This window comes from Camelus bactrianus, chromosome 5, assembly GCF_048773025.1.
Source record: "Camelus bactrianus isolate YW-2024 breed Bactrian camel chromosome 5, ASM4877302v1, whole genome shotgun sequence".
NCBI lineage: Eukaryota > Metazoa > Chordata > Mammalia > Artiodactyla > Camelidae > Camelus > Camelus bactrianus.
The window spans coordinates 101,598,654-101,614,411 of NC_133543.1; the positions used below are offsets into that span (position 1 = coordinate 101,598,654).

Consider the following 15,758-nt stretch of genomic DNA (forward strand, 5'->3'; position numbering starts at 1 on the left):
ACTCCGAAAGACAAACCCAGCAGGGGATGTGGAAAAAAAGGTTTTGTGGACAGCCAGAGCCAATGGTTTCCTTTTGTCCTCTGCTCATACCTCAGTTACGGTAAATTGTTATCTTGGGATGCTACAATTTTAGTGGGTGCAAAATGATTAAAAAATAAAGCAATGTCTAGCCTGTTAATCCTAATTTCTAAAAATTTTTAGCAGTTTTAAAATTTGCTCAGTTAGGAGCTAGGCTCAGACAGTAAGGTTGAGCTTATAATCGACGGGTGGGAGGAAGCTTAATTTGCTACGTTAGTGTCCTACCTTCTTTAAAAATGTGTTAAAATAAACACTTTGATGGCACTTCAGGTTTGTCAGACACTATTTTAAGTGGTTTACAAATAGTAACTAATTTATTCCTCATAGTAAGTAGCCTTATGTGTGGGTACCATTATTATCTTCATTTTATAATTGAGGAAACTGAGGCACAGAGAGGTCAAGGAACTTGCCCAGGGTCACACAGCCAGGAAGTGGCAGACTGGGCTTTGACCGGACGCATGTACTTCCAGGATCTCCACTCTTACCTTCTGTGCTTTGCCGCATCTCTCCACTGATAGGTTTCTTCTGGCTTAAAACACCTTCCTAAAAATGGCTTTTATGGGCACTATAGTGCATAATTTTTTTGAAGTACATTTGTAATTTTAATAGATATTTTTGAGCTACCTTGCAGAGAGTTTGCACAGTTGATCTACTCTTCCCAACAGTGTATGACAGAGCCTTTCCCCCTACACCTTGCCAGTATTGTGACATTAACCTTTTTGATCTCAGCTAACTTAAACAGGTTAAAAAATGGTAATTTAATCAGCATTTTTTCCTAGCAGATATAATGACTTATTATAATATTATTATTATTTATTATTAGGGTAATTTTTCCCATCACTCATTTTATTTTTTACTACCTTTATTTTTAACACCTTTTTGAATCATGAACTACGTGACCATTTAAACCCATGATTATAAGCCATTTCAAAAATAACAGCAGTGAACGCTTAGCTAGCACTTACTGCGTGACACGTGTCAGACACTGTTTTAAATGCTTCCTGGATACCTCCTTTTTTTTTAAGTTGAAGTATAGCCAGTCACAGTAGTTACAAGGTGGCAATTTCTGGTGTGCAGCACAAGGTCCCATCATGCACATATATATATATATTTGTTTTAATATTCTCTTTCATTAAAGGTAATTATAAGATACCGAATATAGTTCCCTGTGCTATACTGAAGAAATTTATTTTTATCTCTTCTTATGCACAATGGTTAACATTTGCAAATCTCAAACTCCCAAGTTTATCCCTTTCACCCAGTTTCCTAACACTGAGCACACGCTGATGAGCTCCGTGCTAGCGCTGTCTCCGGTTGGCGTATGTGGAAATCATGCCACCAAGAAAGCTAAGTCACCCCCCAGTTCACACGTTGAGTAAATACGGTGGGACCAGCATCTGGGCCCAGGTAGGCCTTGCCCATGCTACTCTGCACACTGCGTTAGAGGACTTTGTCATGGGCCCTGTTGTGAGACAAATGAAGGCAAATGTCCGGTCCTAGAATGTGGATAAAAGAATCCTGAGACCAGGAGACAAAAGGCAGAGAACTGTCTTCCTCATTGAGCTTCTGATGCCCTGGAGACCCGGGACAAGGATAAGGCAGAGTAAGAATACTAACAAATACTTCCCAGAAATAAGCCCACACACACATGATCATCCGTGACAAGGGAGGCACGACTCTACGATGGAGAAAAGACAGTCGTCTCTTCAATAAACTGTGGTGGGAAACCTGGACAGCTGCATGCAAAGGAGTGAAACTGGACCACTGTCTCACGCCCTGTGCAAGAATAAACTAAAAATGGATTAAGGACTTCAATGTAAGGCCCCAAACTACAAAACTCCTGGAAGAAAACACAGGCAGTAAACTCTCTGACATTGTTCTTCACGATACTATCTTGAATTTGTCTGCAGGCAAGGGCAACAGAAGCAAAAATAAACAAATGGGACCACATCAAACTAAAAACGCTTTTACACAGCAAAGGGAACTATCAACAAAACTTAAAAGACAACCTACAGATGGGAGAAAATGCTTGCAAGTTACATACCTGATAAGAAGTTAGTATCTAAAATATATAAAGAACTTACACAATCTAATGACGAAAACCAAACAGCCCAGTTGAAAATGAGCAGATGATGTGAACGGGGACTTTTAGAGACGGCCAATGGAGACACATGAAAAGATGCCCAACATCACTAATCGTCAGGGAAGTGAAAACAAAACCACAGCGAGGTACCACCTCACACCTGTCAGCCTGGCGGTTATCAAAAAGGCAACATGTAACAAGTGCTGGTGAAGATGCGGAGAAAACGGAACCCTTGTACGTTGTTGGTGGGAATGTAAATTGGTGCAGCCACTATAGAAAACAGTATGGAGGTTCTTCAAAATATTAAAAATAAAACTACTATATGATCCAGCAAGTCCACTTCTGGGCATTTATCAGAAACAAACAAAAATACTTCACTTGAAAAAGATATATGTTTACTGCAATATTATTTATAATAGCCAACATATGAAAGCAACCCAAGTGTCCATCCATAGATGAATGAGTACAGAATGAATGAATACATCCATAATAGGTTATTACTCAGCCATAAAAAAAGAATGAAGTCTTGCCATTTGTGGCAACATGGATGGACCTGGAGGGTGTTATGCTCAGTGAAGTTAAGTCAGAGAGAGAAAGACAAAAGACAAATACCACATGATGTCACTTACATGTGGAATCTAAAAATCAAAACACATGGACATCAAAACAAAACAGAAACCCTCACTGATACAGAGAACAAACAGATGGTTGCCAGTGGGGAGAAGGGGGTGGGGAGGAGAAAAAAGGTGAAAGCGACTGAAAAAGACAAACTCCAGTTATAAATTAAATACGTCACAGGAGCGAGATGCACAGCCTAGGGACCACAGTCAATAATACCGTAAACACTTCGTGCGGTGACCGTTTCAAAATGTACGCAAACATCAAGTCACGATGAAGAGCACCTGAAACTGATATGACACTGCCTGTCAATTACACTTCAGTAAAAAATAAAAAACACTTGAAATCAAACTCAAGGTTCCCAATTAACTAGGCTGTAAAATCCTATTTAACCAGAAAAGAAAATGGTGAGTTTTCCTTGTTTTCAGACTCTTGAGGTGGACTTCTGAGGTCGCAAAGGTTATCCAGTGTCCTCCCTTGAGCTCTGACCCCCTGCCCGGCCTGTCTAAGAGCCTTTCAGGCACATCTGCACCAGGAGCGCCGCTTTTCCTGGCTTGCACACGTTTCCTGTGCAACACACGCGGGGTACCTGGGGGCTGCTGCGGGCTCTCCTTGGGGATGCTCTCTGTGCAGCAGAGCAGACTCAGGCCCTGTGGGCTGCTCAGAGCGTACGTTTAACAAACCGACTTCGAGGTCATGCATCCGAGCAGCATACAACCAGGGCCGAGAGAGTTTAGGTTTGAAATTGGTGGCGTGTGTGTTTTACGCAACAGCTCATCTTGGGATGTTTTGTGTTTCGCTACATCGCGAAGTTATCACATCTGACGACAGCTTTCCTTGGTGCGAAGTCACTCCGTTACCCTGACGACGTCAGGTCACTCTCCAAGACGAGGAGCAGCAGCCCCCACTCCTGGAAGGCAAGTCCGGTCCAGGCTCCAGGCTGGGTCCGGAAGCCCTTCTCACAGGTCTGCGAAATGGGCAGCGCTATCCTGCTCTTACTGAAGGAGAAACTGAGGCTCAGAGGGAGGGCGAGTGTGCGCCTCCGAGTGATCCCCACCCCCAGCCCACATGGCAGAGGGGCCTCCCCTGACACCTGCCTCTTCATCAGCCCAGCAGAGCAAACCCTTCAACACTGATGTTGGGGGACGCAGATCCATTTCTAAGATGCTGCTGATCCCGGACACACAGGGACATGCAGGCAACAGGTTTGTGGGGGGGGGTTTTGGATTTAAAAAGTAAAATAAAACTAAAAGCAAAACAAAACCCTATAAATCAGGGCAAATCTGTTTTTTTGGTAAGACATTTATTTCCAGAAACAACCAAACCTCATTTGGAGCCAAATACAATGAATAGCGCACCAAGGTGGACGATGTGCTGTGGGGCTGAAATCAAAGTGTGACCATTCAGAGCGCCTAGTTCTGGTTCTTTGCTCATTCTGGCTGTGACAGCGGTTCCCAAAGAGGAGCCCACGGGTCCCGAGGACACTGGAAGCTCGGGACACAGTACCCACCGCCTTCCCAAGCGGAGCCTCAGGAGGGAGCCGTCTTCCGGGAGCATCATTGGGGCCTGAGCGCCTACTTGGGGTTATTTGCTAATAAGAAAGACGTCTAATTTATTGACCAAAAAATAATCTATGGGACAGCTTGTTTCATGTTGGAATTTGAAAGTGAGCAGGGTTTTATGGTGCTTTGAGGGTTTAGCTGATGCATTTCCAAGTGACAGTTTTTCCTCTTTAATAAGTGTCCCCTAGTGTTCTTTATTATAATGCAAACATTGATGGCTTCAGGGTAACATAAAATGTACGACGGTCATGGCTGTAGGACAGATTATTTCAAAGGGATCCACAGAAGGAAATGTATTACATTCATTAAGTTTCGTCCTTGATCCACTCCACTGGCTCTGCCAATTAAAATAACCGCACATGAATTTTTAGAGTGCCCTTTTATTTTCCTTTGTAGATTTTAGAATATAAATATTTTAAAAGGCAGTATCAAAAAATAATTTATATGACAATGGCAAAGGAAAGATTTGGTCAGGAAGTGAGGACATCATGATGCCTTTCGCTCTAATTCTGGTTTCAATTACTAAATAGTCACCCCTGGAAATATGCCAAGCTTCCCATAAAGACACAAATACTGTTTTGATCAGATAAGTCAATGGTTTATACATTGACATGATGTAACAAAACAAAATAATGGAAAAATGAAATTTTAAAATGAGTAGACAGTATGTTAATTAGTGATCGAGTGGAAAATATATTTAATTGAAAACATTTCTGGGATTTGGGGTAATGGATTTTTATGGCTATCAGCCAGTGAATAGAAGATACCATTCTTATAAAAATTGAATCCATATATTTCTCAACGGTGTAAAATTTCATAGAACACATAATACCAAGGGAAGACATGCTTGGGAAAAAAAGCAAACTGGAGAAAGTCACATTTAATACAAAACAGACAAGTGGCTCTCTTTCTATTATCCAAACTCTGCATCACTGAGGAATTAAAACAGATTTCTTTTATTTGAGCTGAGCAGATATGAACTACAAAGTAAAACAAAAAAGTTACAGTAAAAAACCCTGTGTAATTCTATTTTTATGTGGTATCAACGTAAGCCATTAAGACTTTAGGATGAAAAAAGAGCGTCTGGCCAGTCTCTAAGTTTCTAGCGTGTTATGCATAGTAGACATTCAGTAAACGTAGGGTGAATTAAATTAAGTGAAAATTGTTAAGTCAAAACTGCTTCTTGCATAAAACTCCACGTTAAACTTAGATTATCTTAGATTGACTCTTCTGACTGCTGGCTTAATTTTTAAAATAGAAAACTGGAGATAGCCACTGTTTTTATCATTATATCTCATATCTGTGTGCCTCTTATGGGTGGAACAGAGAAACAATTTCCTATCATTAAATCTGCCCACCTATGTATACACACCAATTTGGAGATCTTAAAAGAAAAGATTGATAATATTCTATATCCATTTGCTTTCATTTTTTAAATGTGTGCCTTCTCCCCAGTTAATGCAGTAAAATTTAAACATTTCGGAAAATACAGACAAAACAAAAAATATCTTCCAAAGCTCCAATGTTAAAAAAGGAGCACTTTCTAAACTTTATACATTCTTTTTCTTTCTTTGATATGTGCATGGATATGTGTATATATTTAGTTGAAATCATATTATATGTGTTATTCTAAATCCTGTATTTTCACTTTGAGCATTTTCTACGTCATCAGAAATTAGTCGTAATTTTTCAGTGGTGGCATATTACTACCTTAATGTCGGTCCACTCGAAATCACTTAACTCCACCCCTACTTTAGAATTGTTCATTTCCAGTTTTTCATTACTACAAGTGACACTGTAGGAAACGTCTACGTGTACAAGCCTTTACTTCTGATGATTCCCTTGGGATAGAAATAGAACTGGGGGCCAAAAGACAGATTTTGATGATCCTGTTGCATCTTGTTAACGTCTTTCAGAAAAGCTGAATTGATGTGACTCTTCGTGTCTGAGAATAAGAATCTTATCATGCTCTTGTCAATAATTAAAATGTGAAAAAACCCTTTTCCCCTAAGAAGAAAACTTGCCTTGTAGCACCAACTCTGAGATGTCTATCTGTCACAGGTTAACATGCCTGAAATTAGGGACGGATTTGTATTACAGTCAAGGATGTGTTTTTGTTTATTTGCCCAAACATCTTCTTTCATGTTCACTCATGATGTATCTTATAACCAGTAACATCTTAGATTCAATGAAATACTATCTCATTTAATTCTTTTTTTTTAACAATTTTTTTGCACTTTTTTGGTTTGGTTTGGGGGGATGTAATTAGGTTTGTTTGTTTGTTTACTTTAATGGAGGTACTGGGGATTGAACCCAGGACCTCATGCATGCCTAAGCACATACTCTACTGCTGAGCTATACCCTCCTCACCTCATTTAATTTTTAATTTGTATTTTTTGGCCATTAGTGAATAGTCATGATTCATAGACAGCCATCTCAGTATATATATTTCAATGTTTCAGTGAGTTAAAAATTGTTTTTAAATTGTGGTGGAAAAACACATAACATAAAATTTATCATCTTAACCATTTATAAGTATATGGTTCCATAGTGTTAAGTATATTCACATTGTTGGGTAATAGATTTGGAGAACTTCTTTTATTTTGCAAACTAAAACTTTATACTCACCGAACAACAGCCCGTTACCACCTCCCCACCCCCTCAGCCCCTGGCAACCCTCTTCTACTTTCTGTTTCTATGAGTTTGACAACTTTAGATACCTCATTAAGATGGGATCATACAGTATTTGCCTTTTTCTGATTGGCTTAGATCACTTAGCACAATGTCCTTGAAGTTCATCCAGGCTGTGGCAGGTGTCGGGATTTCTCCCCTTTTCATGGCTGAATAATATTCCACCAAGCACAGTTTTTAAATCTTAAAAATCTGCAACTGGCAGAAACTGCTCATTCATTTGATTTTCACAGAACCTAAACAGTTGAGAAATACAAGATGGGTCAGGGTTCCTGGGGGTTTTCCATTCCAAAAATAAATGTTGACTTAATGTTTGAAAATTAAACATCAAAGGGAAATCACCAGAGCAGGGGATGAAATCAAGGTATTTCTTGAATCCTATATGCCACTCTGGTATGATTCGCTGTAGTTTTCAGACAGTAAAGCCTGGACATCACAACTGGGATGATACACGTGTTCAGTGAGAGTACGCCCCTTCACCGGGGAAAGAGGCTCTTCCATGTGTCTGCACCACAGAGATAGATCCCTTCCTCAAGCAAAATAATTCATGGTTTCCATTCTGTGCTGACAACAGAGGTGCTGCACAGAGGCCAAAGTGCAGGTGGAGCAGTCAGAATGCAGGGCTGGAAGAAAAGGAGCTATTCTAAAGTGAAATGGATCTGCCATGTCATCTGTCATTTAGAACACGCCATTGTATGGACAGAAGACCCAAACAGACATTTCTCCAGTGAAGACATACAGACGGCCAACAGGCACATGAAAAATGCTCAATTTCACTAATTATCAGAGAAATGCAAATCAAAACTACAATGAGGTATCACCTCACACCAGTCAGATGGCCATCATTAAAAAGTCCACGAAAGAAAAATGCTCGAGAGGGTGTAAAGAAAAGGGAGCCCTCCTACACTGTTAGTGAATGTAGTTTGATGCAGCCACTATGGAAAATACTATGGCGATCCCTCTAAAAACTAAAAATTGACTTACCATGTGATCCAGAAATTTTACTCCTGAGCATATATCCAGGGGTAACCTAATTCAAAAAGACACCTGCACCCCAGTGTTCAGAGCAGCACTTTTTACAATAGCTAAGACATGGAAGCAACCTGAATGTCCATCAACAGATGACTGGATAAAGAAGTTGTGGTATAGTTTTACAATGAAATACTACTCAGCCATAGAAAAGAATTAAATAATGCCATTTGCAGCAACATGGATGGCCCTGGAGAATGTCATTCTAAGTGAAGTAAGCCAGAAAGAGAAAGAAAAATACCAGAGGCTATCATTTATATGTGAAATCTAAAAAGATGACACAAATGAACTTATTTACAAAACAGAAACAGATTCGCAGACAGAAAACAAACTTATGGTTACCAGGGGAAAAGGAAGGCGTGGAGGGATAAACTGGGAATTCAGAATTTGCAGATGCTAACTAATATAGATAAAACATATAAATAACAAGGTTGTACTATATGGCCCAAGGAACTATATTCAACAGCTTGTAATAGCCTGAAAAAAAATATGACAAGGAATATATATGCATATATATAACTGAATCAATCTATCTATCTATCTATATCTGAATCACCATGCTGTACACCAGAAATGAACATTGTAAACCAACTATACGTCAATAAAAAATAAAATAATTTTTAAAATGCCATTATAGAAGTCATGAAAGTTATAGACCAATACCTTGAATGTGGGAATAATGCTATTTTTTTCTGTATATAATAACATCACTGGTAAGATCTTTTAATTTGCTTTGAATCCTGAAATCTAGGAAAAGAAAATTTCAATAGTCATGTTTCTGGTTGACTCCAGAGCAAAGGGTGCAAGATGCCTCGCTCTCTGCTCTTGTATCAACCTCATCACGGTGACCGCTTGATTTCTCTCTTCTAAAAGCGGGAAGGGGGGCGCAGTATTAGAAAATAAAACTTGGATATACAAAGAAAAGGATACTATAAAGAAAACCCATCTATTCATTGGTGAAAATGTGTAAGTTGCTTTCTTCTTCACTTACATTTTTCTCTGAGCATAAATCATAAATCCTGATTTTTTTTCCTACTGAGATATACATTTGATAGTAAGTATGTAGAACTGAGAAAATGTAATATGAATTGACTATTATTTAATTTTAAAGTTTCAATTTAAAGAGTTACAAATTGTTTAAACCACGATTCAGATCTTTCCCTCGCTCTGATATAATTTTGAACACATATTTCCCCTGTAATTTTTTAAAAATCAAGTGTCCTTGATTTATTACTGAAGGATCTAAGGATTAATGAATAAATATTGCATACATTTTATGTTACAGAATAAAAGCAATTTTGTGAGTTTAATCAATGGGAAATGGTACTGCTGGATAAATAATACTACCTATGTTTGAAGCATTGAGAGAATTTTTTAGATATAAAATACATGCATACATGGTCATTGTAGGAAGATGTATAAATAAGCAAACAAATAAAAGCAGGACCACGGTGTTCATATTTTACATTTTGCAATATATTCAGGAATACCAACACACCACTTCTAAAGATACACAATCGGATATTTTAACTCTATTAATTGTTTCTGGGCACTATCTCTTACAATTTATAAAATAACACTGATATGAATATATATTGTAAATTTTGCCCACATTCTTTTTTTCTCCCCCGTAGCAAAGAAATTCCAAGAATTGGTATCACTGGGCGAAAAAGCATGAGTGTTTTTAATGTTACTACAGACAGACAGAAATCCTCATTAGCAGTCCTGACCTTGGACTTGTCCCTGGGTCCTTGCCCAATCTGGGAATCATCAGTATTGCTTCCCTTTTCTTTCGTTCGTACAGACTTTCATAGACGGCTTTGACTCCTTTATTGGAACCGTGCCCCAGTGGCCCCGGCGCCAGACTCTTCCTTCTCAACCCTCCTTCCCCCGCCCCCTGCTTCACAGTTGTCACACCTGCATCTGAAGGTTCTCCCTGTCTTCTCAGCGCCTCTTGCGTTATTCTTCACAGACATTCTCCTGGCAAATCTCTTGAATGTCTAATTTCATCTTGACATCTGCTTCTCACCAACTAACACAGGATCTTTGAAAATCTTTTCAGCATTTGCTACAGTGATTGGTTTATTTGGGTATTTTCCTTGTTGGTCATTTTGATGCTAATACTTCCCTAGACCATCTCTTCCATTCAATATTTTATAATTTATTGCCATAGTTATTTATGATACTATCTAATAGCTTTTTTTTACTTATTAGTATCTATGGTGATATATGGTGTATTGTGTTTTCTTCTCTTCCTTACTTGATTAACTTCACCACAGTTTTATACATGGTCAGGATCAAAGACTCCGTCACTGTACTGATCAGCGTTACTGCTTCAGTATTTTTATCCGGCATTAAAAATGGGGTAGGGAGCAATCAGTTCACTCCAACACACCTTAACTCACTGCTGTACAGTGAGGCTCCACAGGTTTTCTTTTCTGTTCCTTCTTTTAATTACAATGTCCTTTGATGAAAATGGAGCCGGTCAACCAACAAGGCTCCCCAGAAATGGTCCCCATCTCTGGGTAATGAACAGTGTGGGCCCTGGGGACTCAAGAGCTGCCGTCACAAACCTGACGGGTTGTCGTGTGAAAGGGGACCAACACATTCTGAGTTACCAGGAGGGTCAGAACCACCACAGCCGGTCTGTGGGACTGAGGGAGGCAGACCTCAGTCGAATAAAAGGAAGAAACTTCTGAAATGAAACAGTGGGCTGGCCTGGGAGGCGGGGGGTTCCGTGTTCAGGAGGGGCTCAGGTAGAGGACAAACCAGCCCTCCTTTGAGGTCTGTGACTTGAGGATGCAGAACGCTCCTGTGCTCAGGCAGAGACTCTAAGATGGTCCCCAATGACCTCCACCTCCCGGTGCTCACACCTGCATGTGGTCCCCTCCGTTGAGTATGGGTGGACCCTACGACTCACTGAGAACCATCTAAATAGGGCAGAGGTGTCCAAACCTCTTCTGGGATCATTTCCCTGGGACTGTAAGCACTCCCTCCCTCCCTGGCTGCTCAGATAAAGCAGGTCACCCCATGGAGAGTCCACATGGCAAGAGGCTGCGGGCCACCTCCAGCTCACAACTGGCAAAAACCTGAGCGGTTCAGGCTGGCAGCCCACAGGGAACTGAATCTGACCCACAACCACACAAGCGTGGAAGTAAATCCTTCCCAGTTGAGCCTCAGATGAGACCCCATGCCCAGCCGACACTTTGACCACAGCCTGTGAGCCCCTGAGCAGAAGACTCAGCCAAGCCCAGACTCCGGGCCACAGAAACCAAGGGGACCGACGTGCTGTTTAAGCTGCTGCGTTTGTGGTGATGTTGCCACACAGCAAGAGGTGAGTGACACACCCTTTCAACCCTGCTCCAGTCACCACCACCAAGGTCACCCAGAGGCAGGCGGCTGTACAGGGCAAACCCATTCTCATGACCACAGACACTAGCATTAATAACTGACGTCAGGCGGGGGGAACACGCTCTGAGCAGCTCAAAGCTCGTCGCCGCCTTCGGAGCAGCGCGTGTATTCTAACTGAGACGCGTAAATGGACACCGCCCTGCTGATTCCGGAGGCCCCCGGGTGGGCTTCTGTATAATACAGGCGAGTCCATTCTCTTAAGTCACTGGTCATGTATTTTGCTTTCCTTTCTTCTCTCAAAACACTCTCCAGGGAAGACACGAGTCTTACAGACACTACTGTCTTTAAGAAAAGCAGGCACGTATCTTGTCTGTATGAGAACTTACCATACCCAGGAATATCATCTCCTCTTCTCTCTCTCGCTCGGCTTTCTTAGATTGTTGGAAACCTCGCCAAACCTAAAAACAAAAAAACGGTTACTTGTTTAATACGTAAAACATAAAGAAAACGTTGTCACACTGTTTCTCCTGCGTAAACCACACATTCCAAGTGATGGAATGACCATGTGGTCAAGGTTGTGCACGTGTGTGTGTTGATGGAGTATGTTCCCTTCTGTGATCACAGGTAGAATTTTTAAAGAAAGAATGAATCACAGAAATGGCCTATACCACTGTCCACTGTCCAAGCACCCAACTGTGGACCCCGTCTTGGACCCTTGTCCCAGCGCCCCCTTGCTGAACAAGGGGTCTGCTCACCCAGGGACAAGACAGGATCCACACTTGTCCAAGACCCTGGTAACAAGCCTGCCAATGCAGAGCCCACTCCTGACCCAGCAACACACCTGTCAGAATGGCTGTTATCAAAAAAGTCATCAGTAAAAAGTCTACAAATAATAAATGCTGGAGAGGGTGTGGAGAAAAGGGAACTCCCACACTATTGGTGGGAATGTAATTTGGTGCAACCACTATGGAGAACAGTAATGGAGGTTCCTTAAAACACTAAAAATTAGAGCTGCTGCGTGATCCAGCAAGCCCCCTCCTTAGCGCATATCCGAATACAACTCTAATTCAAAAAGACACCTGCACCCCAATGCTCACAGCAGCACTTTCTACAACAGCCAAGACATGGAAACAACCTAAATGTCCATCGACAGATGACTGGATAAAGAAATTGTGGTATATTTATACAATGGAATCCTACTCAGATGTAAAAAAGAATGAAATAATGCCATTTGCAGCAACATGGATGGACCCAGAGATTATCATACTACGTGAAGTAAATCAGAGAAAAACAGTATCATATGGTATCACTTATATGTGGACTCTTAAACAAAATGATACAAATGAACTTATTTACAAACCAAAATAGCCCACAGACATAGAAAACAAACTGTGGTTACCAAAGGGGAAAGGGGTGGGGAGGGAGGGATAAATGAGGAGTTTGGGTTTAGCAGATGCACACTACTATACACAGAATAAATAAATAACAAGGACCTGCTGTATGGCAAAGGGAACTATATTTAATATTTTGTAATAACCTATAATGGAAAAGAATCTGAAAAAGAATATATATACACATACACACACACACATACACACACGTGTACGTGTAACTGAATCACTTTGCAGTACACCTGAAACTAACACAACATTGTAAATCAACTATGCTTCCATAAAAATAAATAAATTTGAAAAAAAAAGAGAAAGAGATAATAAGTGTTAGTGAGGATGCAGAAAAAAGAGACCCCCTCCAGTGCTATTGGTGGGAATGTAACTGGGTACAGACATTATGGAAAACAGTATGTCGGTCCCTTAAAAAACTAAAAGTAGAAATACAATATGATCCAGAAATTCCACTCCTGGGTGTTTATATGAAGAAAACAGAAACACTAATTTGAAAAGATACACGCACCCCTGTGGTCACTGCAGTATTATCCACAGAAATAATCAGTGTCATGGAAACAACTTCAGCGTCTGTTGATGGTTGAACATAGAAAGGAAATGCAGTCTGTACCTTCAGTGGAATATTATTCAGCCACGAAAAGAAGGAAATCCTGCCATTATGACAACACGGATGATGGCTGGGGCAGTATGCTATGAGAAATTAAGTCACAGAAAGACAAATACTTTGCGGTCTCACTTACATGTGGAATCTAAAAATACCAGATGAATAGAAACAAAGAGTAGCTTTGTGGATGGCAGAGGCTGGGGGAGGTGGTGAGGGAAATAGGTGAAAATGGTCAAAGGACACAAGCTTCCAGCTGTAAGATGAACAAGGTCTGGGGACATAGTGTGCAGCGTGGTGGTGACAGTTAACAATACTGTATTTTAGACTTGAAAACTGCTAAGAGAGCTGACCTTAAATGCTCTCACTATAGGAAAAAATTGGTAATTACATAAGGTGACGGATGTGTTCATCAACCTCACTGTGGTAATCATTTTGAACTACATAAACATATACGTATATATATCAAATCAAAACGCTGTACATCTTAAAGCTGCAGAATGTTGTATGTCAGATATATCTCAGGAAAACTGGAGGAAAAAAAAGAAATAGCCTATAATTTTTGTTACTGAGAGTCCCCTGCCTGCATTTCTTCAAAAGAAACGTCCAGATTGCAGGAGGGCGGAGCTAGGTCTAAGGGCGGCACTTAATGGTTTTAAAAGAAAAATTTCCAGTGTACTGTGGAGAACTGCAGCACCGTAACACCCAAGAAATCGTCCAGTTCAAGCTTTGAACTCGGATGCTCGTTTACAATTTTATATCCCCACAGAACTTGAAAGAAAACAGTCTTCTTCTGTTTGTCCCCAGCCCCTGCCCCCACTCCCATGCAAACACAGTTAGGGACAAGAGCCCTCATCTTCTGGCTCTATGTTATGTCCTTATAATTAACTTTCTCCCCAACCTGATTCTGTGTGACGTTGCCACCTTCTGCATTTTCCCATAAGCAGCGTTAGCCACCATTTGAAAAACGATGGGGTGTAACTCGAGAGTGCTCATCTGACCATGGGGAGGAAGCCTCAAGGGCCACTTCCGAAAGGAACAGCCACATTCTGGTTACTAGTAGTGGTCCCTGGAATTTGTGCAAATGGCACCTGCTTCTGCGAGCTAGCAGGTGACACCCTGCTCCCCTTAGGTAATTGCATGCCTGTGTGTCAATGTACTTTTAAAAATCCAGTGAGGACTAATACAGCAACGTTCTTTCCAACAGTTATCCACGATCTTTAAAAATACTTCAATACAATGCCCTGAGTTTCACACTTATCTATAATAAAATTTGAAAAATATAACCAAGCTGGCTTTAAGCTCTTACAGTTTCCCCGGGGTAAGATAACCAGTCCTCCTGGAATTCAGTCCAGTTCTGCTGAAGGCAGGACCATAGGACCAAGGAATTCTGGGTTTCAGAGCTCACCCCCGACCCTGGTCTGTATCTCCAGCTGTGTCAACACCCTGCCCCCCCAGCTCCGAGAGCGCCCCATCTGCACCTTCTGGATGCGCAGAGCGGCGGCCCCCGCGTCTGCTATCTTCTCGCCAAGGATCTTGGCCTGCCTGGCTCTGTATTCCTGAAGGAAGATCTGCTTCATGAACATGGCTCTCAGGCGCCCTTGCCGGGCCCTCTCGGCCACCTGGATTACTTTAATAGCCTCTTCCAAGGGGATGGCTCTTACGGGGTATTTCTGCAAAAAACATTTAAGATAAAAGCTTACACACGTTCATGAACATCAACTGATCCCAGAAGCATCACATGATTCCTTCTAAGACCAGCCTGCTGAACGTCTCCAAGCTGCTGATACAGAGAATGACAGGCATTCAGGACGAATCGTTTTTCCCATGAATGATGTACATTTCAACAATGCACCATGCTCACGCAGTGGCCCCCCCCCCCCCCGGGTTTAAGGTTCCCTTAATCTTCCTCTACCATTTCGAACAAAACACTAATTAGCCCCAAGATATTTTAGGTTAGCAGCAAATTATGCCAGGAACACCAATAAAATGGACTGAAATAAACTTGAAGTTACCATCCAAGTTTCATTAACTAAATTGTAGAAGCATACAAATTAAAAACATCTCTCTAATAGAATTTAAAATGTGAACTAAGGATAAAATGCTGACTTTAAAAGCAATGACAATCATTTCGAATGAGTCAGCAACACGACTAGTACTAAAGCCATTTCAGGAGTGTATCTAACACTGTGAAATGCCTTCCGCTACCTGCATGCTCGCACTTTAACATCTGACCGTGGTGGGTGCTAATAAGACAGGAAACTCAGGCTCCCGCAGTAGAATGTTGCCTTTGCAGAGCTCAGGATTAGGCAAAGCTGGGCGACGGGCAGTGCTGTTTTCTG

The 15,758-nt window shown here is 41.1% G+C and overlaps 1 protein-coding gene across 2 annotated transcripts in view; it reads right to left on the bottom strand.

Moving 5' to 3' along the window:
- Positions 1 to 15,758, bottom strand: part of DRC11 (dynein regulatory complex subunit 11) — a 149,739-nt gene that overhangs the window by 120,222 nt on the left and 13,759 nt on the right. For both annotated transcript variants that reach the window (XM_010948153.3, XM_045511559.2), the window contains exons 4-5: positions 14,898 to 15,089; positions 11,799 to 11,870 (exon numbers count right to left, since the gene is read on the bottom strand). In XM_010948153.3, the coding sequence (XP_010946455.2) occupies positions 11,799 to 11,870; positions 14,898 to 15,089 (264 nt within the window). The remainder of the gene's footprint in view (positions 1 to 11,798; positions 11,871 to 14,897; positions 15,090 to 15,758) is intronic.